The sequence below is a fragment of the Hyperoodon ampullatus genome (assembly GCF_949752795.1).
Source record: "Hyperoodon ampullatus genome assembly, chromosome: 2".
Taxonomy (NCBI): Eukaryota; Metazoa; Chordata; class Mammalia; order Artiodactyla; family Ziphiidae; genus Hyperoodon; species Hyperoodon ampullatus.
Window position 1 is genome coordinate 159,621,891 of NC_136915.1, and position 23,268 is coordinate 159,645,158.

General features: G+C 48.4%; 1 protein-coding gene across 3 annotated transcripts in view; it reads right to left on the reverse strand.

The window, feature by feature from the left end:
* Window positions 1–3,931: 3,931 nt before the first annotated feature.
* The window catches only part of CACNA1E (calcium voltage-gated channel subunit alpha1 E), a gene marked incomplete at both ends in the record, with an annotated part of 301,265 nt that continues 281,928 nt past the window's right edge, over window positions 3,932–23,268 (reverse strand). For 2 of the 3 annotated variants that reach the window (XM_079696523.1, XM_079696522.1), the window contains 9 exons: window positions 3,932–4,474; window positions 6,051–6,241; window positions 7,407–7,587; window positions 11,400–11,511; window positions 15,495–15,601; window positions 15,873–15,973; window positions 17,220–17,327; window positions 18,202–18,307; window positions 20,379–20,475. In XM_079696523.1, the coding sequence (XP_079552649.1) occupies window positions 3,932–4,474; window positions 6,051–6,241; window positions 7,407–7,587; window positions 11,400–11,511; window positions 15,495–15,601; window positions 15,873–15,973; window positions 17,220–17,327; window positions 18,202–18,307; window positions 20,379–20,475 (1,546 nt within the window). Of the gene's footprint in view, window positions 4,475–6,050; window positions 6,242–7,406; window positions 7,588–8,612; window positions 8,742–11,399; window positions 11,512–15,494; window positions 15,602–15,872; window positions 15,974–17,219; window positions 17,328–18,201; window positions 18,308–20,378; window positions 20,476–23,268 lie in introns of all 3 variants that reach the window. The other variant, XM_079696521.1, reaches the window with a different exon arrangement.

Below are 23,268 nucleotides of genomic sequence, written 5' to 3' on the forward strand. Positions count from 1 at the left end.
AACGGCAGAGAGCCCAGCAGAGTCAGGCAGGTCGGCAGACAAGCTTGGACTGGGTGGACTTAACCATCTCAGGAGTTGGGTCATTACTAACATGTGGCAAAACAAGGGCTGGGATGGGAGGACAGAGGGCGCCCAGGCTCATCACAAAGCCTATGTGAAGGAGGATGTGTGTGGAGGATGCGTGCTGGCCGAGTGGTGGAACGTGGGGTCTTCTCTTTGTGGTGCCAGAGTCAAGGGAAGGCAAAACCAGAAGATCTGGAGTTCAGCTTCAGAGAACTGGTATCAGTGATTTCAGTACCTCATAGAAACACTGAATGGGGAGAAGTGAAACCCAGATTAGAAATAGATTCCTCAGCTAGAAAAGCACACAGCCCCACATTGGGCAGCTGTGTTCATGGCTCATGTTGAGCCTGGGGGACCCTCAAGGGTACCATCCCTTCACAGTGTAGGTAAGTCTATCCTGACCCTGGCTCACAGGGCACCTTGGCCTAGAGCCTAGAGCTTTACCCCCTTGTCTGAAGGCCTGCTGGCACTCTGCCCCCTTGGTGACTGAGACAGGCAGAGGGACACACGCATGCGTACACGAAAAGAGAGATGAATTCCCCACCAGAAGTCTGTCTGGAGCCTTAAGTGAAAAAAGGAGTATCTAAACACAAACCTAGTTAGAACATCTCTCTGCCTTGGTTTCTTTTCTTTTCCTTCTCCTTCCTTCTTTTTCCCTTCCTCTCCCCACTACCTCCCTCTTTCTTATTTTGAGGGGATCCTGAAGACTCATATTGGCAAGGGAAACTGGACATACAGCTAAAGATTCTTCTGAGGGGACCTACAGTGCTGAGTTTGATCACACGGTGTATCTCAACACTGGTGGTGGTTCTGTTTTGCTTGGAATTTCTCAAGATGCTGCCATACTTTTTAATCCAAAGAGAAGCACAGGTTTTGAGATTTAAAGTGTGGGGGAGGGTGGCCTCTTTTCAAGGGAAAGAGGCAGAATCTGACACCTAGGAATGGATCTCCAGGTTGGCTATTGGGGGAAGGTTAGGGTTCATATTTATTCAGAGGTGGAAGGAAACCATGGTAAGATTATGCTAATGCGTTCCGTGACTTCATAGAAAATTGTCTTTTATTTATTTTCTGGTCTTAATAGAAGGGTAAATGCAGGCTAAGGAATTAGAAACCTGATTTCTTGGTCAGGGGGAGTTGAATTAAAGAGATGAGTTCATAAGTTCATGGGTACTAAAAACGCCCAAGGAGTCGGTCAGGGGCCTGCATCTACGGTGCAGTATGCCACTTTATTCAGGACTCAAGTGCTTGTGTGGATGTAAGTTTAAGGAGTTCAGATGTCCAGGAAGGTTTCCCGGCACAGCAAACTGAGTGTCTGTAATGTTGTCTGCAGGCAAATCCCACTTCTGGTCATTGCTCTGCCAGCCTCAGTGTCTCCTGTTGCAATGGCGTAAGACGTCACTTCAACACCCGTTCTCAAAACACAATGCAATAGACCCGCTGGTGCAGAATGGCCTTCCTGTGTCAGCCTTTCCCTCAGGAAAGCTGCATTTCCGAGGTGGAAGAAAGCAATTTTGTGCGAAGCAGCCCATAGCAGCACTTTGGCAGGAAATGACACTGAGCAGGGGAAACTTAAGACAGTACAAGGCCCCGAGTCTGAGTCTCAGGTAACAGTCCCGTCTGTTAGGATCAGGGTGTTACAGAGTCACACTCCCAGTTACCCCTGAGCACACACGTGTGCTGAGTGGGAGAGGAAAGGGAAAAAAGACAAGGGTTTCAGAGTGGGAGGCCTACGTCTCTGCCTCACTGGTCTCCTGCCCCAGGACTGCTTTGGTTTGGGGGCTGACTCTGGGCCGTGAAGCTCCATCCATGTCTAGGACAAAAGGCAGGGCCATCACAAATGATTTTGCAGCCACAGGGTTGAATCTGGCTTTTCAGAGCTGCTACGACGATGCCTTATTTCTATTTCCACAACACAAAACAAAAAAAAAAACCCAAGTTCATAAGAAAAATAACAGCCACTGACTGCTCCTACCCAAGACGTGAAGTCTGCCTGGGCTGGAGGAGAACAAAGAGTGTTTCTCCGCTGCGATCTCAGTTGGGGGCCTCTGAGTCGCCCCATGGAGGGTCCAGGGAGGCAGGTTCCATCTGCTCCTGGCTGGGAGAGGAGGGCCCTGCCTGGTACCCCCTGCATGAAATCCTTCTCACCTAACGGTGATGGTGCTAGAGGACTGGAGAGGGACATAAGGGGGTGGTGTGTTTCCACCGAATGGATAATCGATACAGGGAAGGAGAACTGATCAGCCAAGAAAGGGCTCTCTTTTTCTCAATCCTTATGAGTTTTGGGGGTTAGGAACAATGTCCTGAGGTTGTCTTCTGCTCAGCTCTACTTTAGGGATGGGGAAAGCCCAGGGGAATATTCAGGACCACCGGGGCCCCAGGCCTGTCACCTTGTGTACTGAGGCCCCACTGGAGCCTGCTTTGCTAGAAGGAGCAGCCCAGGTCTAAGCTGAGGTATATTTACTCATCACCTTAAAGTATCCCGACAAACTGACCCTCAGTCACAAACTAGCTGCAGAAGCTGCCCGTCCAAGGGTCTGTCCCTCACGGGAGCTCCTCAGTAAACTCAGAGGGACTCTCTCATTGAAGCTTCTCTGGTTGCAATCTGTTGGCCTTTCTCATCTCTACAGAAGAAGTCCCTACCAGGTGATGTGTAGCTCACCTTGGATATGTGTGTGCTGCCCTCTTGGGGAGTGGCTGGGAAGGCTAGGCCACTGGCACTTGGGCTCACTGGCCTTGGCACGGCACTGGCCTTGCTGCTTGGCAAAGAGGTCTTCTTCTGCTCCTGGCCCAGAGTCTGGGCTGACATTCAGCTGGTATGTGCTGGGCCGGCTGCAGCACCGTTCCACATACTGAATTACCTCTATACTGGTTGGAAAACTGACTCTGCCTGAGCCCCTTAAGTGCCCCCCTGCCACACTCAGCCCACCCTCGGGGCTCCCCCGTGCCCGGTATCTCGCGGGCTAAGTAAGGCCTGTCGTGGCACGGGGCGCCAGCACTAAGGCCAGTCTCCACTCTCATCAGCTGGTGCCCTGGTCACACGGGTTGTTAAATACTTTGAAAATATCACCCTTACCAGAGCCTTCGGCACCTCCCTGGCCTATCCTAAATGGACAGAACACCTACTGAGTGGGTGACAGGCCTCAGACGGGACCGTAGCGACCAGAACCAGCAGCTTTCCACTCCCCTGCCCCCTCCGCTATGGTGAGGGCTGCCGCACTATGGCTTTGCTCACCCAGACCGGCTCTCGCTGCTGCCACCACAGCGCCCCTCCCCCTTTATCCTCCCTCTCTGCCTCCTACCCTTGACATCCAATGCTCCTGAACTCAGCCTGTGCTTCCTCTGGGGACGCAAGCCACAGGATAACGCGTGAGATGCCGTCGTGGTTGGCCTGGTGGCAGGGGTGCTGGCCGAGGAGGAAGGGCTGGTGAGGGAGGAGAGTCCTCTCCCAGGGTCTCCATGACTCCCCCAGTTAAGAGCCAGAATGTCTTCCAGGCTTCTCAGGGCAACAGGCACAGCCACAGGCCAGCCCGACGTCCCCACGGCTAGAAAAGTGGGAAGGGGCAAGGGGAAGCAAAGCCCTCCTCGTGCCCCTTCTCCCCCGGGAACAACCCTCCGTGTTCTTGAATATTCTTTCCCCAGCAAACAGGCAGAACTATGGCAGTGCCCATCTTGCCAAGGGAAATACAGCAACTTGGTGGGTCTGACCGGTTTTCCTCCTGTCCTTCCCGTCCTCTTCTCTGATAATGCACGGTGTCCTTCTATCTTCTTCCTCCCTCATCCTCCCCCCCGGGCCACGCTGGCTTCCCAACTGGGGTCTTGGTTTTCTCCGTGTTGAGAGAAAAGCATGCATCGGAGGGGGGAGCGGCCTCTAGCATTTGTCGTCTTCTTCCGTGTCGCTCAGGAGGTCGCTGACAGCTCCACACATCATGCCTGGTCCAGGCCCCCCGCGCCTCCGCCGCCGATAGTGCCCGTTGGGCATCTGCCAGCTGTGCCGCAGGGGCGGGGCCGAGCCGATGGTGTTGGACCGGCCGAGGCTGGTAGCCACAGCTGCTTCAAAGGTGAGCGTCTCCTCCTCGCCACAGTCCGAGACGTGGGAGTCCTCGTGCAGGGCCAGGTAGGGCTCAGAGATGTAGCGCTGTGGGGAGGAGGGGTGGCCCTGCTGTACGTACCGGGGGTTGGAAGACTCGGGCAGGCTGGCGTCATTGCCCTCCAGAACTTGGGAGGTCAGTGGGGAGCCACCCTCGCTCCCATCAGCAGGTGGGGAGATGCTCCCAGTGTGTCTCATCAGGGAGCTGTAGGAAAGGAGGGGCCGAGGCTTTGGAGGGACAGGTGGGAGCTGCCGACGACTTCGTCTTGGGGTGCTGGTGTCAGAGACGGAGGGGATGGAGCTTTCACTGAGGGACCCTGTGCCCTGTGCGGCAGGAAAAACATGGCATGTTAGCCTGGGTTTGGCATCATTCCTACTTGGGACCCGGTTAAGGTCCCTAACGCCTCCTACAGAGAGCCACCAGGGTCCCCTCTGCTACCAGTCACATCCACTCAGAGATGCAGAGATTACAGGAGACTCAGGAGCCAGTACCATCGAGACCAGGGTATGTCAACTTTCAATATGCTTATGCATCTCTGGGGTCTTGTTAAACTGCAGACACAGCTCAGAAAGTCTGGGGTGGGGCCTGAGATCCTGCATTTCTAACAAGCTCACAGGTGCTGCCGGTCCTTGGAACAAACACATTGAGTAGCAAAGATCTGGAAGCTCACTCTCTCTAGCACGTGGCACGTTGAGAGAAAGACTTGAAGCTTTTGGGAAAGACAACTACATGAAAGGTAAACGAATGCTCTAGAGTTGCTCTGTCTGGGGAACGTTCTTGGGAATTGGATCTAAGGCCATGGCAAATACCTTCCCTCATCTTCTCTTTTTTGCATCTGTGTTTTCAGTGGCGTGCTAAGACTAACTTGGCTTCTACATCCCCCCACTCATCTGCTGGTTCAGGCCTGACTTGACCTGCTCACCTATTTCCAAGGGTCTCTGAGCCCAGGGGTTGGTAAATGGACCTCCAGCTCGGTGTTGAGGCTTAAGGTGTGCGTGTAACCTAGGAACCACATGCTCAAGATCTCCTGGGAGATTCTGGGGTCCTTCCAAGTGCAGATTTCTGGGTTCTGCTTTACAGCGGGTCTTACTACTGAAGCAGAAGCCTTGAGGTCCCAGGAACGTGCACTTATAACAAGCCCTAGGTGACTCCATTCTGCACTAAAACTCGACATCACTGCTCTAGAAGTAAACTTCTCAACTGCGTCTAAAAGTTGGCTGTGGAAGCCCTTCCTCTTCCCCACTGCTCACTGCTGATGGGTCTCACATCTGGACTCTGAGAGTATTGGAGCAAGGTAGGGCAGGGAGTGAGGGATGGTAGTCAGGAGGAAAACAGGGCCAGAGAGTGTTTTCACACAGCTCTGGTAGTTATATCTTAGACCTAGGCTGATGTTTCAGCAACAGGCCGGAAGGAGAGATGCTCTTCCTCCTGGGATGGCTGGAAGCTAGATAGATGAAGTTGAATTGATCTGACTTTTGAATCCTGTGTTGAGAGAGGAATCACCATTCCAACCAATACTAAGGGTCACACGACTGGTCAAAACTTTTCTGGCTAAAAAGCCATCCTTTCCTCTGAAATCTGCCTGAGATATTTATGAACTTATTTGTTGTGACTTTGTAACTCTGGATTCTGAGAACCAAGATGGAATGACCCCTAGACACCATTGTCTTTCTTGAGGGACTCTTTGGTTTTCTGTGAATTCATATCATTTCTGAATACACAAGTGTTACATAAAAAGCTAACCTCGTTAAGTAAAAAGCTAACCTCTATGCACAATGGATGCAGTTTCCTGTGAAGCTGAGGTCTGTGTGGGTGCTGGATGCCCACATTTTGCACCTAATGTTAACAGCCCGCCCCTCCCTGTCTTCTGCAGAGGCTCAGCTTCCTCTCCATGCTCACCGGTCTACTGGGGGTCTGTGACCTGCCCTCGCTGGGAGACCGGGACTGATGACGTTCTGGCGACTCCCAGTCGGCCTGGGTCCCTCGCTCCTCGGAGTTGCAGCGGGAGACGTCAGGAGAGAGAAGATGCTTTCGCTCTTTCGATCGTCCCCGCTCTCTGCCCCCTGAGCGGTGGGTGTCAGACTTGTGGCCTATGAGAGATGACAAAAGCAACTATCGTAACTCTGCCCATCCTGGCAGCTGAACACAAAGATAAGTCTTACAGCTTGGGACCAGGCCCCTCAAGGACCCTGGCTTCTGCAGACATGTCAACAGGTGATCTGAAAGGGAAGAAGGAGAGAAAGACTGGAAAATTACCCTTTTGTGAAGAGGTAAGTGTGCAAGCTGCCACTGGAAAGACGTGCAAATTCAAGGATGCAATCACTCTCTTCTTCCATTTATGCTAGATACAATTAAGGTAGAATCTCTGCCAGCAATGTGGCCCAAGAATACTCTATGTCCTAAACATGGGTGTGTAACTTTTTGGAGGGAAAATGGCACTAGCAGAAGGGAATTAAGAAGTTGCTATGGGGCTTCCCTGGTGGCGCAGTGGTTGAGAGTCTACCTGCCGATGCAGGGAACACGGGTTCGTGCCCCGGTACGGGAAGATCCCACATGCCATGGAGCGGCTGGGCCCGTGAGCCATGGCCGCTGAGCCTGTGCGTCCGGAGCCTGTGCTCCGCAACGGGAGAGGCCACAACAGTGAGAGGCCCGCGTACCGCAAAAAAAAAAAGAAGTTGTTATGAACAAAGTAAACACCGTTACTGTAATGCCCTAGGACTGAAGTCAAAGGATTTCACTTCTAGTCCCCTCTCTGCCACTTACTGGCCCTATGATATGGGACATGTCACTGCTTTTTTATCTTTGTTTCTTCACTTAGTAAAATAGTTTGAACCAGACTAGTGATTTTCTGTTTCTATCAATATGATCCTTTTCCTTAAAAAACAAAACTCAAATGCATAAAACAATTCCAGGTAGCACTGTCTGGGTCGAAGTGCAGTTAGTGGGTAAAGCTCCGCCCTTGCCAGGGGGTCTCTAATGCATCCCTAAGGCAGTCGAGTGGTTTTGTAGAAGGCCCTTGGGAAAACTCTGTTTTAATGATTTCTATAGCCCTGCTCTGGAAGAAAGAAATCTCATCAGCCTTTGTGATGACTAGAGAGGGTTTTGTTGCTTTGTTTCATGATGTGAGTCAGACAGGAAACCCCTTGTTAAGGAGCATTCTTCCTTCACTCTCCGCAACCCCATCTTTATCTGGATTCTGTTCCTGTGATTTTCAGTTCTCGTCAGAAAAGAGGCAAACGGTGAAGACTCCCTCACCTGAGTCAGAGTTCAGGCGGTGGGCTGACAGCCTCAGGGAGGAGTGGTAACTCCGGCGACGCGACTTGTAGGTGTTCTCGCTGCTTCGCTCCATGGAGAATTCTTCCAGCCAAGAGGAATTTGAACGCTTTTCCCGAATAGTGGAAAATGAACGTCTCATGGAGCTAGGGTCTGTCACCACCTGGAAACATGAGCCCCCAGAAGAACACAAGGTATGGATAAATTACTGAAGTGGTCTAAAAGTAAGGAAGATGTAGGACTGAGATTGTTGAAGATTGCAAATTGTCACTTCCCATAAATCCCTCTTGCTCAGACCTTAGCTGGAGGAGGCTGTTCCAGAAACTGTCTTTACGTTAACATAGTCACTGGGCTGGTGCAGGGCTCCTCTTCATGCTCAGGAAAGCAAGGAGCTGAGGGTCCTGTGCAAGCTGCCCATAGAGCCCTCTACCCTGGAGACTCAGCCAGGACCTGCCATGAACCTTGAGCCACTCTGAAATAAGTTAGGGCAACTGTCAAAAAGTCTCCACCATGAAAGAAGCACGGCTTTGCCTTTTGTTTTTTGCCCTCCTCAGAGAAGGCGCCACCCTATAGTGCTAGAGCTTAGGAGAGCTTGTAAATGAATAGCTCCTGAGAATGCACTGCCCTCTCTCGATCAGTCCCACCCCAGCTCCACCTTAAACTCTGGCATTTTGACTTGCCACAGATTTTAAAACAGATCCACAAAAACTTCTTGTCTCTGTCAAAACTTGATGTAGGACAGACAGACAGAAAATAGAAGCCAGGAAAACAGACAAAGAAATGAGGCGTGGCCTGCACTGGTTAGTACAGACAGTCCTGACACAGAGCTGTGTGTGTAAGTAACTGCGTATGTGCTGGAGGAACCAGGAAAGGAGAAAAGGAAGGAAAAATACACAGGGGAAATCCTGGAAAATATTTCTTGCATGGCTGGTTGAGTCTTGAGGATGCTGAGCCCATCCGGGGGCCTGCCCTTTTGCTGGCTAGGCTGTTGTGGTTAGGGTTTCATTGGAAACACAGTGTGGAGAAGCAGGCTCTGTAGAGAAAGCCCATGAGCCATGTTTTGCTTATAGAGAAGGGGTGGGGGCAAGTCAAGGGCTCACCTGAAAATATCAGATGTTTGTTCATAACCCACCAATCCAATACAGCCCAGGATGCCACTGCATATGGTAGGTGGTGGTTGCGTTTTACCTGGGGATCCACAGTCAGGCGTGGCATAGAGGATGCCCTCCCCGATCCCGCATGCTCCTGGGTGTCCGAAGGAAGGTAGATGCCATGGTTAGAGGGCTGCACGCTTTTTAATTCACTAACCTCTGGCTCCTAGAAATAAACACACAGCCAAGCTTGTGGGACTTGATTCCATCCCATTGCTTCTCACTTCCGGTGGATGATTCTGTCTCCTCCATGTGAAGAACAGCTTTCAGAAGAGACACTTGTGTCTCTAAGGTCTCAGTTGTACGTGTATATATGTTTGTGTCTATGTGTGCACATATGTGGTATACCAGATGTCCCGAACAGAAAGCTCTAACTAGGATTGAGGGATAAGGATCACCTTTTCTAGTTAGGTATCATCTTAGTTATCACTGAGGCAATGCTTCAGATTTTATAGCTTTGTGAAATTTACCTTCTGCAAGTTGACAGTATGGGGTTTATTCTTGTAATCTGAAGAAGCCATTTGTCAATTAAATAGAAACCACTGTTTTAAGGAAAGTCACCAATTTCTGGTGTCAAGTGTATCTTCTGAAACCTTAAGACACATGATTTTAAGAGCTTTCTTATGATTGAAACCATCCAATAATGGGGGTGGGTAGCCATCTTTCAGGAATGCATTGGACTAGTGCAGTCTAATAGAAATATAATGCAAACCACTTATGTAATTTAAAATTTCCTAGTAATTGCATTTTAAAAAGTAAACATGAAATTTAATAATAAGATTTTAAAATTTAAGATTTTATGTAACCCAATATATCCAAATATTCTCATGACAACATGTAATCAATATAAAAAATTAATGAGATATTTTACTTTTTTTGGTACCAAGTCTTTGACATTGGTATGTATTTTACACCTATGGCACACCTCAATTTGGACTAGTCACATTTCAAGTGCTCAATTACCGTATGCGGGCAGTGGCTACTGTATTGGACTTTGAGAGCTTTAAGAAGGTTGGATTGGAGATCTCTAGGGTCGTGCCCAAATCATTTAATTTTCCTGGTTAAAGAATGTTAGTTTGGCAAATGTACATGCTCTGTATAGACAGCTAGTGTCATTGTGCAAAGAGAGCTGCTTTAAAAATGTTTATATGGGCCACCCAACAAAGAGACCTAGGAATATCTTGGACATCTGGAGATTATACCAGAAAAAAAGCATTTTACATTTAGGAAATGACACCTAAAAACATGGGTTTATGAGTAGGGTACTTACTATTAAAGGAAAGGGGGCCTGAGACACCCCCTTGGCCTCAATGACCATTTGGCTGAATGGTTCCTGGTATGAACAGGAGGACTGCCTTCAAAGGACATGACATGTGCACCTGAAGAAGTTACAGTGTTTGCAGTATGTGCTTTATATGGCACCCAGGTCTGACTCAAAACAGATGTGATAACAACACTGCAGTCTACGTGGTAACAACAACTGCAGTCAACAGGTATCAGAGGTGGTGTAAGACACGCCCACACACACAAATCATGGCCATGTCCCAGGACGTTGAGCAGGGGGCCCCAAAGGATGGGAAGGAGTACACAGTGGTGAGTGTATAGCATGGGCTGACACCTGAATTGAATTACAGACACCAGTATTGACAATGAGATGAACATATATCCAAAAAGTCCTGGCACTACAGCTCATCCCTGGGAAACCTGCAGAAAGGATGATGCAGTAAAGCCTCCCTGTGAAAGAAAGGACATATTATTGAGATTTTTCTCACCAGACAGACACATCACCAGGCAAGCCATAAAATGATGAGAGGCCCTTTTAAGAATTAAACTATCAGTACCAATTAGTCCCTGGGCTTTGGTGCTAATCTCCTCAGACAGGAAGGCAGGGAATTGCTCCAAGCATTCTTACCCACTTTACCAAGAACACCTTCAGGCCACCACTCATACACTGGGAGGGGGGAGTATGGGTGTCTCCCCAATACAACTGTGTACAATTCCCTGTCTCCTTAGTCACAGGAGATGGAATCACTCATTTGCTGGAGTTACTGAAGTGCTTTTTCCCCTCTGAAGGGTATCCATTCCATCAGACATGCCCTCCACAAGCAGGCCACACCCACACTCCACCCACACATCCACTGAGGAAGGCGCTGGGGTACACTAACAGTGGGGAGGGGTCAGGGAAAGAAATGAAGGGGAGAGAAGAACACAGGTGAATTAGAATCAAAATGACATGGAACTCACTTAATACAAGCTGTCTATATAGACTATCGCAAAGGTTGGGTTTTACCCTTTTTCTTTTCAGGCCAATAACCACCTGGACTTTAATTCTAAGCTCCAGAGGGAACTTGATCTCATGGCTCCTGAACTAATAGTAAAGTCCATCATCTCTGGGAGTCCCATTTTAGCTTTGTATTATCAAAATCTAAAGTTCCATCTGTCATCCATTGGTGCCATCCATCCTTATGATGATTCATCCTAAGGCTCCCTCTCAAAGGCAAGATTTCATTTGTGACTTCTGCTTCTCCATTTGATGCTCAGGGCATAAATTAAGAGGGCTTGGCCTGAAGCATTATAAGTTCCTGAAGCAGATAAGGAGCCTCTGGGGTTGTAAAACCTGAAGAGGGAGCATTTGTTAAAGAACATGAGAAACTCAGCTATGAAAGGGGAGATGGCAGGAAACTTTCAGGGTAATTGGTTGGACTATCAAAGGTTTTTTTTTTTTCTGATGGAGCAAGGCTATGGAATAAAATTTGAAAATGAGAGTGGGAGGGGTCGGGAAACCAAGGAAGTATTTTTGAGGTCATGTAACTCATTCATTCACCAGAGATTGCTGTTCCTGGAATTGTCCATCATCAGCTGGGTCCATACAGGCCAACTGGAATATTTCCTGCGGGGAGAGTGGACTCATCGAAGGGTATCCACTCCGGCCACTCCTGCAAAGCAATGCCAAGTTCAGAGGTAATGTGTTCATGAGAGAAAGAGAAACAGTCATGATGTAGTTGTCATTACCAATTCCCACCCAGACAGGACTTCCTTCCCAGCAAGGGCAATACCCTTTAGCCTTGGCTGGCTTGCAAGCCTGGTAACTTACAGGTGGCTAGCCCTAGAATAGGAAATTTTTAAAAAAAGCATTGGAAAAGAGGAACCACTGTTTTCAACCTGCATTTGGAACCATTCATCATTTTGCTGGTGACTAGCATATCTGTGACAAATGACATCATTTGTCACACTCAGCCATATGGAAGACCAATGCTCGATTGTAAACCTGTTTCTGCTCAGTTTCTCCATTCGGCAGAAAAATGCCATAGTTTAAACAGTGAACAGTTTGTTTAAATATTAAGCAGTCATGGTCTTTTAAAAAATTTCCTCCACTCTCATTAAGAATATGGTTTTATTGTGCCAACATCGCTGGCCAAACCAAACCATTCAATGCCATGAACATTTATTGAAGGACTGCTCTGTACCAGACACTGTCTGTTGGCGTATGAACTGCATGGAACGATTTCAGAAGAGGTGAAAGAGGTGACAACATCTGGGTCGATGGCTATGTAGGAGGATGCTTCAATGGTGATGAGGTAAAAGGACAGGGGCCGAGTTGGCCAAGTGTTTAGGGGCCTCTGAATGAAAAGCATGGAGAGCTGTTGCAGTGTGCCTGTTCTTAAGCCACGGTTTGGTACCTGAAAGACACCCTCAGCCAATGGGATCCACTGGGCTGGTTAGGAAAAAAAAGAGGCAGCCAATCTTTCCTGAGAATTTGGCTGCTGCTGCCACTCATTGCTACTAGGACAGTAACAGTTCCTCTTTGACCTAAGCCAGCATGCAGACTGAGCCTCCTGATCACAGGAAGAGGAAAGTGGTCAGTGACTGGGGCAGCAGCTCCCTCAGTGGGTGTGGAATTAGGAGGGAGAGATGGGACACCGTCTCTGCCAGTGTCCCATCTGCTCCAGAGACAGCCACTGCAGAGTCTGCTGCTAATGACTGCGAATCCAGTGGAAAATCCGAGACCTAAGCAAGGATTGCCAGTTACTGAAAAATAATCCATTAGACTGGGATCATAGGGGAAAATCTGAAGAGCAGACTTTTCACCCAACCTGTCCCCTTGCTGCTAGTGAGGGCTTTAGCTGAATTCTTACAACTGCTAGAGAGCAGTCTGCTATTTAAACGACTGCTGAAATGTCAATCATCTTCTTCTGTGTGCCTTGGCCTGAGAACCAAGGGAAACAAGCACTGCTCTATAGGAAATGGGCCCCCTTTTGTCCTACAGAAAATGAGTAACTTCAGGATCCCCAGTAGGTAGACAGGACCCTTAAAAGCACTGAACAACCTTATAGACTTGAAGAATTTAAACCCTGAGTAACCTCTTACTTTGAAAACCTTGTCTGGCTTCTCACTGTTATCAGGAGAGAGTCCAGAGGCCTCTTTCATGACCCACTTCCTACCTGGCCACCCTCCTCTTGCATTACTTTCCCTTATTCCCTGAATTCCAACATGCTGGGCTCTCTCAGTTGGTTGAATGTACCAGGCTTCTTTCTGCCTCAGGACTTGAATAAAGGCTGTTCCCAGAGTGCAGGATGCTTCTCAAACACCCGGTCCCTTGCGAACTCTTTTTGGAATTCATCCTTCAAAATTTTTCTTAAAAGTCACTTCCTTAAGGAAACCTTACCTGATAAACTTGTCAGAGGTCTCTCTCACATGCACTCAGATCATAATGCATTTTTTCCCATCCTAGCACTCACCAGAACTGTGATTAAATCATCAAAAATGACACGTTTTTTTCTTTCTGATAATTCTGTTTCATGTTTGTTTTTCTACCAGCTGTAAGTTCAATGAGAGAGGAGCCCTGTCATGTCCACCACGCTACCTCCAAAGCAATCTCTACTTGAACAATTCTGGGCTCTAGAAACACAGATGGTTCCAAAGAACCAGCCTGCTGCTCCACCAGCATCTCCGTTTCAGGAAATGGACCAACATCCACCTAGAAGCTCAAACCAGAAACCTGAGGGTCATCTTGGATTCCTCCCTGTCCTTCACACCATGTAGCAAATCAATCAGTCACCAAATCCTATCCGTTCTGTGTATTAATTGCCTCTCAAGTCTGATTCTCTCTCCCCATTTCTATCCTGTTAGTCCAAGCCACAGTCTCATAACATTCACAATTGCAGCCACGTACTAAATGGTGTTCTATCTCTCGAACTGCTTCCCTCCAATCCGCTGAGCCCACACTGGATTAAAGAATGATCTTTGGAAAGCCCAAACCTGATCATGTCACTCTGATGATCGTGTCACCCATTATCCTTGGATGACACTAAACTTCTGTATCCTGCCTGTAAACTTCTGTATCCCTACATCCTGGCCCCTCCAAATCCATCACCTGCCACGTCCCCTGATATCTCTGTGCTCCAACCATCATGACAGTTCTTAGGTTCCTTAAACTTACCATACTTTATTTCACCTCTTGAAGTGCTTGCTTTTGAGTCTCACTCAAATGTTACTTCCTCAGGGAAGCTTCCTCAAACTACGTGAGTTGCTTCCTTTACACAGAGTCACAATAGCCTACCCTTCCACATTTTAACCTTTATCACTCTTGTAATTTCTTTTTTAAGAACTGTGTCCATGGGGACTGTGATCATCTTGACTGAATCCCCAGTGTCTGAGCCAGTTTTTGGGTCACACCGACTCTCAGTAAATATTGGTCAAATCAGTGAGTGAATGAATCAATAAACATATGGGACAGAGGCTGGAATAGTCCAATGATGGGAGTTAATCTGTACAGCAAACTGTTGTGGCTAAAACAGATCTAGATGGTGGAGGGTGTCCTCTATTTCTAAGCCAAAGACCCTCGAAAAACACTGTAAACTCTTCCAAGGAGGTAGTCCGAGTACTCTAATCATACCTCTTGACCACCTTCCTGCACAGACCAAAGATAAACATGTACTTGTTTTTCTGTAGACAGGAGAATCCATACCTGCTACTTTAACACCTCACATGTTTTGTAAAAATGACCGACGGCCTTGGTTGTTTTTCTTCTTTTCCACATGCGTTGGATTGTGACCTTTGAAAACAATGCTTTTCAAAAACAGGTCTCCAACACCACAGGCAGAAAGAAATTTATGGCGTGAGAGATTCCAAATGGTATTCTGACTGAGGGCTCATTCCTAAGCCTGGGATTTCACTCCTCTGACAATTACTGAAGTTGTGATACTTAGTGATTTACTGGTTCCACGAGAGCTAGACTGGAAAAAAGTCACTAATCATAACCAACGACAACAAGCCATTTACGTTGGGTAGAGGGACCCTTTGGGTACATCACTTGTGAGGAGAGAAAGAAAGCATTAAAATGAAGTATGTATATTACATTAGATCCTTTATGGCTAATGTCCACATTGGGCCTAAGGCTTACAACTTGGAAGAATTGGCACATTCCTTAATTAGGGTTTTGTTTCCACTTTCAATATAGAAAATTAACAAAAAATTGTTTTGCCTGATTTAAGGTTCTTTTTGTTCATTACAGATAACACGGTGTAGTGGGAAGACTCTGGGCTTGGAAATAACTGACAAATTCCAATTCAGCTTCCTACCAGCCATATGGCTTTGGGCCACTTAGTGAACCTCTCTGAGTTCACTCTGAAGTGATGATACTAATACAGCCCCTTACTTCCTTTGTCCATTCACAGCGCTCCCTGTCTCTGGAGCTGGCCATAGCACCAAACACGCTCAGCCTGCTTTTCTATTACCCCTGCTGAATAACCATCTTAAGATACAACATGTTGTCTTCTCACCCTCAGAAAGGGGATCATCCATGCATCTCAGCATTAGTATTAGCTCGGGCACTTCTAGGCAATGAGTTTCTGGGTCTGCCCGATGGCACACGTGATAATGCAAGCAGGGGAGTCATGGACTCTCTGGTTATACTCACAGGCCTGAAACGGGGTCCTGCTGGAGATAAGGCAGGGCTTTGGCATTAGCAATGATCTCCTGAGGCAGAGATGACGGCTCCATCCGCTGGAACATGGGTGCGTTTTTCTGTGTTAAAAGTGGAAAGGAGGAAAAAGGGACTCAAATGACTGTGGGGGGAAAATACCACTTGAGTAAAACAGGAATATGACTGATACCCTGTTTGACTATCTGAACCTCTGCCCCACTGGGTTTCTAATCCCTTGATCCTAGGGAGGTTCCTGGACCCTGCAAAGCCTGACCTCTGCTTCTAAGCACTCGCATGGCACTGTGCCCCAGGGATGCACAGGCCTGTCCCTTCAGGGGCCCACCCACCCACCACGCTGTCCTTGACCTTCACCTGTTCCTCCAGCTGCTGCCTCTGCTTCTTCACCTTGCTCTGTTTATAGTAGTCCATGATCATCATTGCTGCATAGATTTTGCCCACAGTCAGGTCGGAGGCTGAAGACACAAGTGTGGCATGGAGGGGAACAGGGAGAAGACACGGGGGGAGAGTGAGGACACCTAGGAAGCAGGTTTGCCCCTTCGGCCACCCACCCATCCAACATTTATTGAGGGTTCCATCTGTGCCAGGCACTGAGGCTACAGAGTGACTAGGTCCCCATGTCTAGCCTCAGGGAGCTTCCACAGCCACCCAGGGAGGGTGATGTTACCAGTGATGTGCAACACATTAGTAAGCACCTCCCCACCCCCAGAATGGTCTAGGTTTCCATCTCTTTGTAACACCACCTTTTCCCCAACGGCTTGAAGGTTTGCTGAACTGTGTTATGTGGAAGGACAGAGCTATGCAGCCAAGAAGCTTCATCCACAACCACAGTGACCTATCTTAAGGAACTGTTTTCCAGTGTGGAGGCTCCCCAGAAAACTGAAACTAGAACTACCATGTGATCCAGCAATCCTACTCCTGGGCATATATCCAGACAAAACTCTAATTCAAAAAGATACACACACCTCAGTGCTCATAGCAGCACTATTCACAATAGCCAAGACATGGAAGCAACCTAAATGTCCATCAACAGACGAATAGATAAAGAAGCTGTGGTACATATATACAGTGGAATACCACTCAGCCATAAAAAAGAACAAGATAATGCCATTTGCAGCAACAAGGGTGCAACTAGAGATTATCATACTAAGTAAGTCAGAAAGAGACAAATAACATATGATGTCACTTATATGTGGACTCTAAAATATGGCACGAAATGGAAACAGACTCACGGACATAAAGAACAGACTCGCAGACATAAAGAACAGACTTGTGGTTGCCAAGGGGGAGGGAGGGGAGGGGAGGGAAGGATTGGGAGTTTGGAGTTAGTAGATGCAAACTGTTACATATAGGATGGATAAACAACAAGGTTAGTATAGCACAGGGAACTATATTCAATATCCTGGGATAAACCATAATGGAAAAGAATATTAAAAAGAATATATTTATGTATATAATTGAGTCACTTTGCTATATAGCAGAAATTAACGCAACACTGTAAATCAACTATACTTCAGTAAAAAAAAAAAACAACTTTTCAATTAATGACAAAAGGAACTTGAGAAGTGAGGGATTTTTGTTTCCTAAGAATAAAAGAGCACCCTTCCCTTATCTCCTTGATCATTCTGTGTCCCCCCCAAAGATGTGGTCTTGCGGGGCTGGGCCCACAGTGACAAGGATACCCTGGAGGAGACCCCACACCTTTGGGCATGGGCACAAGCAGATCTAACATCTTCTGGGACAGGTGAGGCCAGATGGCCAGGGTCTCCTTCTGTAGCTCTGAGTCTAGCTGCTGCCTGTCCGCACCACCTAGGGGAAGATACATTTATTAATAGCGAAAACAGAACAGACACAGAAATAACAAGGACGGAGGGAGGAGGTGGGGAAGGAGCTGAGGCAGCATGGCACCTCATATTCTCAGAGGGGATCTTGGTACTTCCTGACAGTGGACCTTGCAATACTGGGTTTTTCTGCTGAAGCAGCAGAACACATTTTGGCTCCGTTTTCAGTGACTCAGGGATATCCCGTCACAGACAGCCGAGGCCCTGGGACTAAGATCAGCCTCATTCATTCACAGAGGCTCCCAGCTGCTCAATATATCAGAAGGGGAAATGCAGAGAGCCACGAGCCAGCCTCCTCTGCCTTTATACGTGTATCAGTTCTTCCAGCGATCTGACTCCAGAGTCTGAGTGACCTGATTTTAAAAAGGATTTGGGTCAGGCAAGAGCAGAAAGATGGAGGCCCATCTGGAAGTAGTAAACCCTTTCTTTCCTAAACCACTGAATTAGAAACCAAGAGGAACAAAATACTGCCATGATAGCACCTGCCACAGAAGGCTTCCAAGCTGTTAAAGGCACCACATAAGGAAAAAAAAACAAAACAGAACTAAATTAAAACTCCTTTGTTCAATCAACAAATATTTCTAAAATGCCTACTAGGTGCCAGATACCAAAGATCACATACCGTTGAAGTCAAAAGGAGGCTTAGTGATTATCAAACCATTCATTTCACCAAGAAGAAAGGGCAAATATAATAGTTATTGTAGCTCAGAGGTGAAACAGGGACCGTACTATTTGATCTCCAGGTCACTGCATCATCAGATGGATGAAAGGTCAAACATTTGCATCCTGCGCCACCCTGCGTGAGTTGTTTCAGAATCTTTTTCCTCCCAAAGCTTACTGACCTTTGGCGATTTTAATGTCCAGAGCTGTCCGGATCAGAGCCATAAGCGTGGAAGTGAAGTGGACAGTCATGTCATCAGCCACTGGCATATTCATCAGGACTAACCTCTGTGTGAAAGAGAGAAAAGAAACAGCAGGAGGAAAAAAATATATCGAGAGAAACCTTGGTGAGAAGGGAGGAAAAGTGCAGAGGTCAAGTGCAGAGACAAAAAAGAAGGGCAAGGATTCCCCCGTCCCCTGTCCCAGCCCTGCCCTCTCCCTGCTTCTCACTTAAGGCTCATTGGCTGCTATTTTGCTTTGTTTATTTCTAGGGAATGATGCCAAATTCCAAGGGAAGAGGGACACGTCATTCTGTAGGACTCCTCCACGGTCCTAAGAATGTCTTTAATAGGGATTCCTAAAAGCAGTGGCTCAGGGGAAGGAGTCAGCTCTGTGAGGTGACTCCATTCCCTGTTTCAGGGCTGCTCTATAGTTCCACTTGTCCCATGAATACCCCCAAAACTCACATGGGGGAGATTTTGCTTTGCTTATCTGACTTGAAAGATGCATCCTGATGCCCCCTTTTTGAGTCTTTAAAAGATGAAATTTGCCAGCACATGGTTGAACATGCAGAAGTCCAGCTTATCCAAAAGATGAAGTGGAGCAGAATGGAAAAGTGGGAGAGTGCAAACAAGGTCTAGGGGAAGAGGGCTGGGGAGAGCAGAGAAGAGGAGGGTGACCCAGGCGGGAGCAGAGTGGGCAGGCCTCGTTCACCTCACCCAAAGGAAGGGGGTCAAACGGAAATGGCCAAATCCACTTTCCAGAGAGTATCTTGCTTTTGGAATTCTTTAACTTTCCCTCCAATCCCCACATCCCTTCTCCCACTGGGCTTCACCCCAGAAATTCAAAGAACTTAGGGCCACGTTCCACCACCTGGTACCGTTAGATGTGGAATCATGAGCAAAAAAGGATGCCAGCCCCTAAGCTGCAAAGGAGGAGCCATGTAGTGGGGTGGATAAGGGTCCCTAATGGCCCCCCCACCACCACCATTCCAATGAGATGCTCTCTGGAGCTTTAAACTTGGAGGTAGCAGCAGGAGAAGGTCCTCCAACAGAACCACCAGCCTAGCAGGAAGGCAAGTGTTTCTTCCCAAGACAGGGTTTCTAAAACTCCATTGGAACATCTGGCTTAATGTGATGCCGCAAACACGGTGTCTTAGAGTGTAAGGCCAGTTTCTTGTCTGTATCTGACTTCCATCTCTCTCTCACTTCTTTAGGCTTCTAGAGAAGTGGCAACATTGCTAGGGTGTATTCCTAGGTGAATGAAAGAGCTCCAGAGTTCTGGGTCGGTCTAAACAGCAGTGGGGAATTAACAGTAGCTATTATTCATTGTGGAGAAAAAGTTCAGGCCCCAAGGCTCTGAGCACCCCAATGGCAGTTGACTCCCAATGTACGATGCTGTCCTAAGCAAGCTGAGGGGAATCCACCCACAACTCAGTCATGCCAAGAAGGCAAATCTAATGCTGAATGCAACTTGTGTCCATCATCACCCTTTCCTTTGAATTGCCAGGAAAAATGGGTAGCTGGGCTAATGGGGAAGGGAGCTGCATCCTTCATCATATATCATGGGATGGAGGTTGTTGTTCCTCTTTCTTTTCTGGTACCTAGAAGGAACCATGCCATCGTCCCTCCCTACGTCATGGAGGAAGAAATTTGTTAAGAGTTTTCCTCTCTCCTAAAAATTTCTTCTTGAACCATGTTTAGAGGAATTTCTGCATTATTTCCTTAGCTTATCTGATTGAAGTTTTTTTTTTATAAGCTCTGATAGCTGTCTTGCTGTAGGCTTTCTTCTTGCCCATATATGCTATTCCACAGCCCACCACTCTGCCTTCTCTAGAAGGAAACATGCTACTTAACACTTTCTTTCTAGTAACCCACTCACAAGAAGCCACACACTTGTAGAAACAGAATAACATTAAAAAAAAACCCACGTCTAATAGTCTTACACACCACCTTGTGTATCGATTCAGGACTTCATCCTTCTGTGAAGCTTCGTGACCTTTTCATCTCATCATTCCTTTTTTCCTTGGTTCCCTCCTCTCCCTCCCCAGCCCGGCTTCCTCCCCACATTCTGACCTCCCCACAGCTGGCGCCCATTTCCTGCTGGTCACTAGCCCAGAACAAAGGAAGAGGTGGTCTACCTTATATGCCACCTTGGAGGGACATCTCTTGCCGAGGCCTAGCGGTGGTGACATGAGAGTCAGCATTTCATACATCTCAGTGTAATGGATGCGGCCACTGCTCATGGCGGGGTGGTAAGTGGGGATGGGGGCAGGGTGGCAGGGCAGGGAGGGTGGCAGGGAAAGGATGCAGAGAGGGAGGAGAGGAGAACAGGCATTCCCGGGGAGCCAAAACAAACAAAAGAGTACAGAAAACAGGAGAAGAAAAACGAAACAAAATGGACAAACAGGAAAAGAACAGGAAACCCGTTAATCAAGGCAAGTCGTACACGTGTCTCCATCCTGGTGCGGATTTATAGCACACCCAACACAGACCCGGGAACGTGGCAGCAACCTTTGGTCTCTCTGCGCGGCTGTCACAGGGACCAGTTTTCTCCTCCAGGATGAGCATCACCCTACCTGTTCACTCATCCATCCCCCATACAACACAAGCTTGTCTTCAATTCCCAGGGCTGTGTGAGAGTGGTATAAACCAGATAGACGGTGTTCCAGCCGTGGGTTAGGATTTCTGGCCCCGGCTGGGGACGGGGGTGCTGGCCTGGAAGTCAGGCCTTTCTCCTGCTCTGAACCCGCAGGCGGAGCATCGTGTATCCCCCTCTGTGCTGTGAGTGCAGCAGGAGACGGCGGCTCGCGCTGAAAGTGCTGCGCTATGGCTGCTGGGCAGAGTCGGCCCGTTGCTTCCACCTGGCTCTGGTGGCAAGACTGCTCTTTGTGCCCCAGCATGCCCCGGGGGCGACGGCATGCTGGGGACAGAAGAAACAAAACCAGGAGGAGGAAGAGCATCTCGCATGCCATGCTGCCCTCCCCGGCTCTCCCACATGCGGCTGCAGGTTTCACCAGGGTGGAGTTTAAAGAGTCTCTGCAGAGGCAGCTGTTCGGCCTCCTGAGTATGGGAATCACTTGTCACCATCCCAGGCCAGCTCCTTCCCATCACCCAGCCTGGCATCTTCCTGGGCCTAAGTCGTCTTCCAGCTGCCAGACTGTGCTATGCGCCCGGGAGCCCGCGCATCCCTCCTGTAACACCAGGAGAGACTTCCTTATCTAGTGGGCTTGGCCTTGGACAGGGGCTGGGTGGAGCCACTGTGCTAGTTGCAGAGGGAGGATCTGTGTGCCCCGGAACAATGTCCTCGGTCTCACAAACAAACAGTGACTCGGCAGTTACAACAGAGCCCTCGGTGCCTCCAACAATACATGGCAGGACCCTCAGGCAAGAAATCTGCTCCGAGCCCTCCGTCCTCTGCTGGGACCTTCCCAGACCCTCTGAGCTATTAAATTCTCCCACCGACTCATCCTCTTTGCCTTCTTGACTTATCCTCCCCTCCTGCCCTCATTTTTAAATTATTTCTCACCTCCCTTTTGTCCTATAGCTTTTATAATCGCTTGTGGCCAAACTATGCAGAGCTGGGCAGAGGTAGGCATGGCTAGAATCACACTTTTCTACACCGTATATGGGATGATGCTACTAGTTTGCTAAAAGGAGGCCCTCTGTCTCCAGGGAAAAGAAACCAGAACTCCTTGCTGGATTCAAAAGATTTCTGCATTCTCTGGAGGAGGGAGAGGTCCCTCTGGTTAAATCCACAGATTAAGGTGCAGTGAGAAAGAGAGAGAGGAGAATGTGTGTTATACGTGCACGAATGAGTGTGTGCATGTGAAGAAGACAGAGGTCAAAGCAGCCTCCGTTATTAAGTCCTTAACTCTTTTTTTATCTGCCTTCCCCCCCAAAACGTGCCCTTCTTCCTTGTGTAACAGCTGCTGGTTCTGGGAGGGTTTGGACCTCTTTAAACTCAAAGGAAAGCAACATGAAGGTTCCCTCATGTGGCGCAGTGGTGGTGGAGCAGAACGGAGAGGAGGGGGGTTGGAGGCTGCACCCCGCCGCCGGTCACGGTCATGGTCATGGTCACAGCTGGGGACCGGAGGCAAACCTTGCAAGCCACCCTGTAGGGGCAGTTCTCTCCCAGGCCCAGAGGTGGCGAGATCACCCGCACTAATTTGTACATATCCTTATACGGGATCCTGCCGCTGTAAAGGAAGCACAGGTGGGTTAATAGGACACTCAGAGAAGGGTAGGAGAGAAACGACAGCCTAGCCATGAAGGGGATGGCTGGAAGAGGAAGGGCGGCTTCGTTCCTTGGGCCCGGCAAAGCCAGATTAGGAGAGACTGAGGACGAAAAGCATCAGAGAACCACCAGCTTGCAAACAGCATGGTAAGTATCAGAGAACCATCACTGCAAACTGCACTGCCTCGAATTTTCTAAGGAATCGGAGCTCATTCAATGCCTAGTGGCCACGAGCACCCAGAGATATCTGTTGGGCCTACACCTGGCCAGATGCAGAAAATGGAGCCTGGCGCCAGCTAGGCCTCTAAGAACAAAGCCCACCAATTCACAAATACCTCTGACTGCCACCAAGAGCAGACACCAGGCTGCCGTGAAGCAGACTGCAGAACCCTTTGCTCTTCACAGACACTGATTACAGTCAGTTACTCAGACCCGCTTGTCAGGGCAGTGGGAAAGTCAGCCTCCTTCTACAGACTGCGAGAAAGAAATTTCCCATTAGGTTAATTAGCAAGGAGCACAGTTGGCATGAGGGAATTTGCAAAGGGCTTTGCTTCTCTTTGTGGCAGATTGTTCCCCGAGTTCTGCTTGGGCAAACTCTTCTCAATTTGGCTGGAGCCTGCCAGGATCTGTGCTCAGAAAGCAGCCTGCAAGGGAGCCGAAATGCTCTCCCGCCAGCCCTGGCTCCTGCAACCCAGCCCATAGGCAGCTTGGTCAGATCCAGTCAGAATTCCAGGAACACTGTGGCCTATCTTATCACTCCCCTTTCACAGAGCCTGCTAGAGAATGCTGATTTC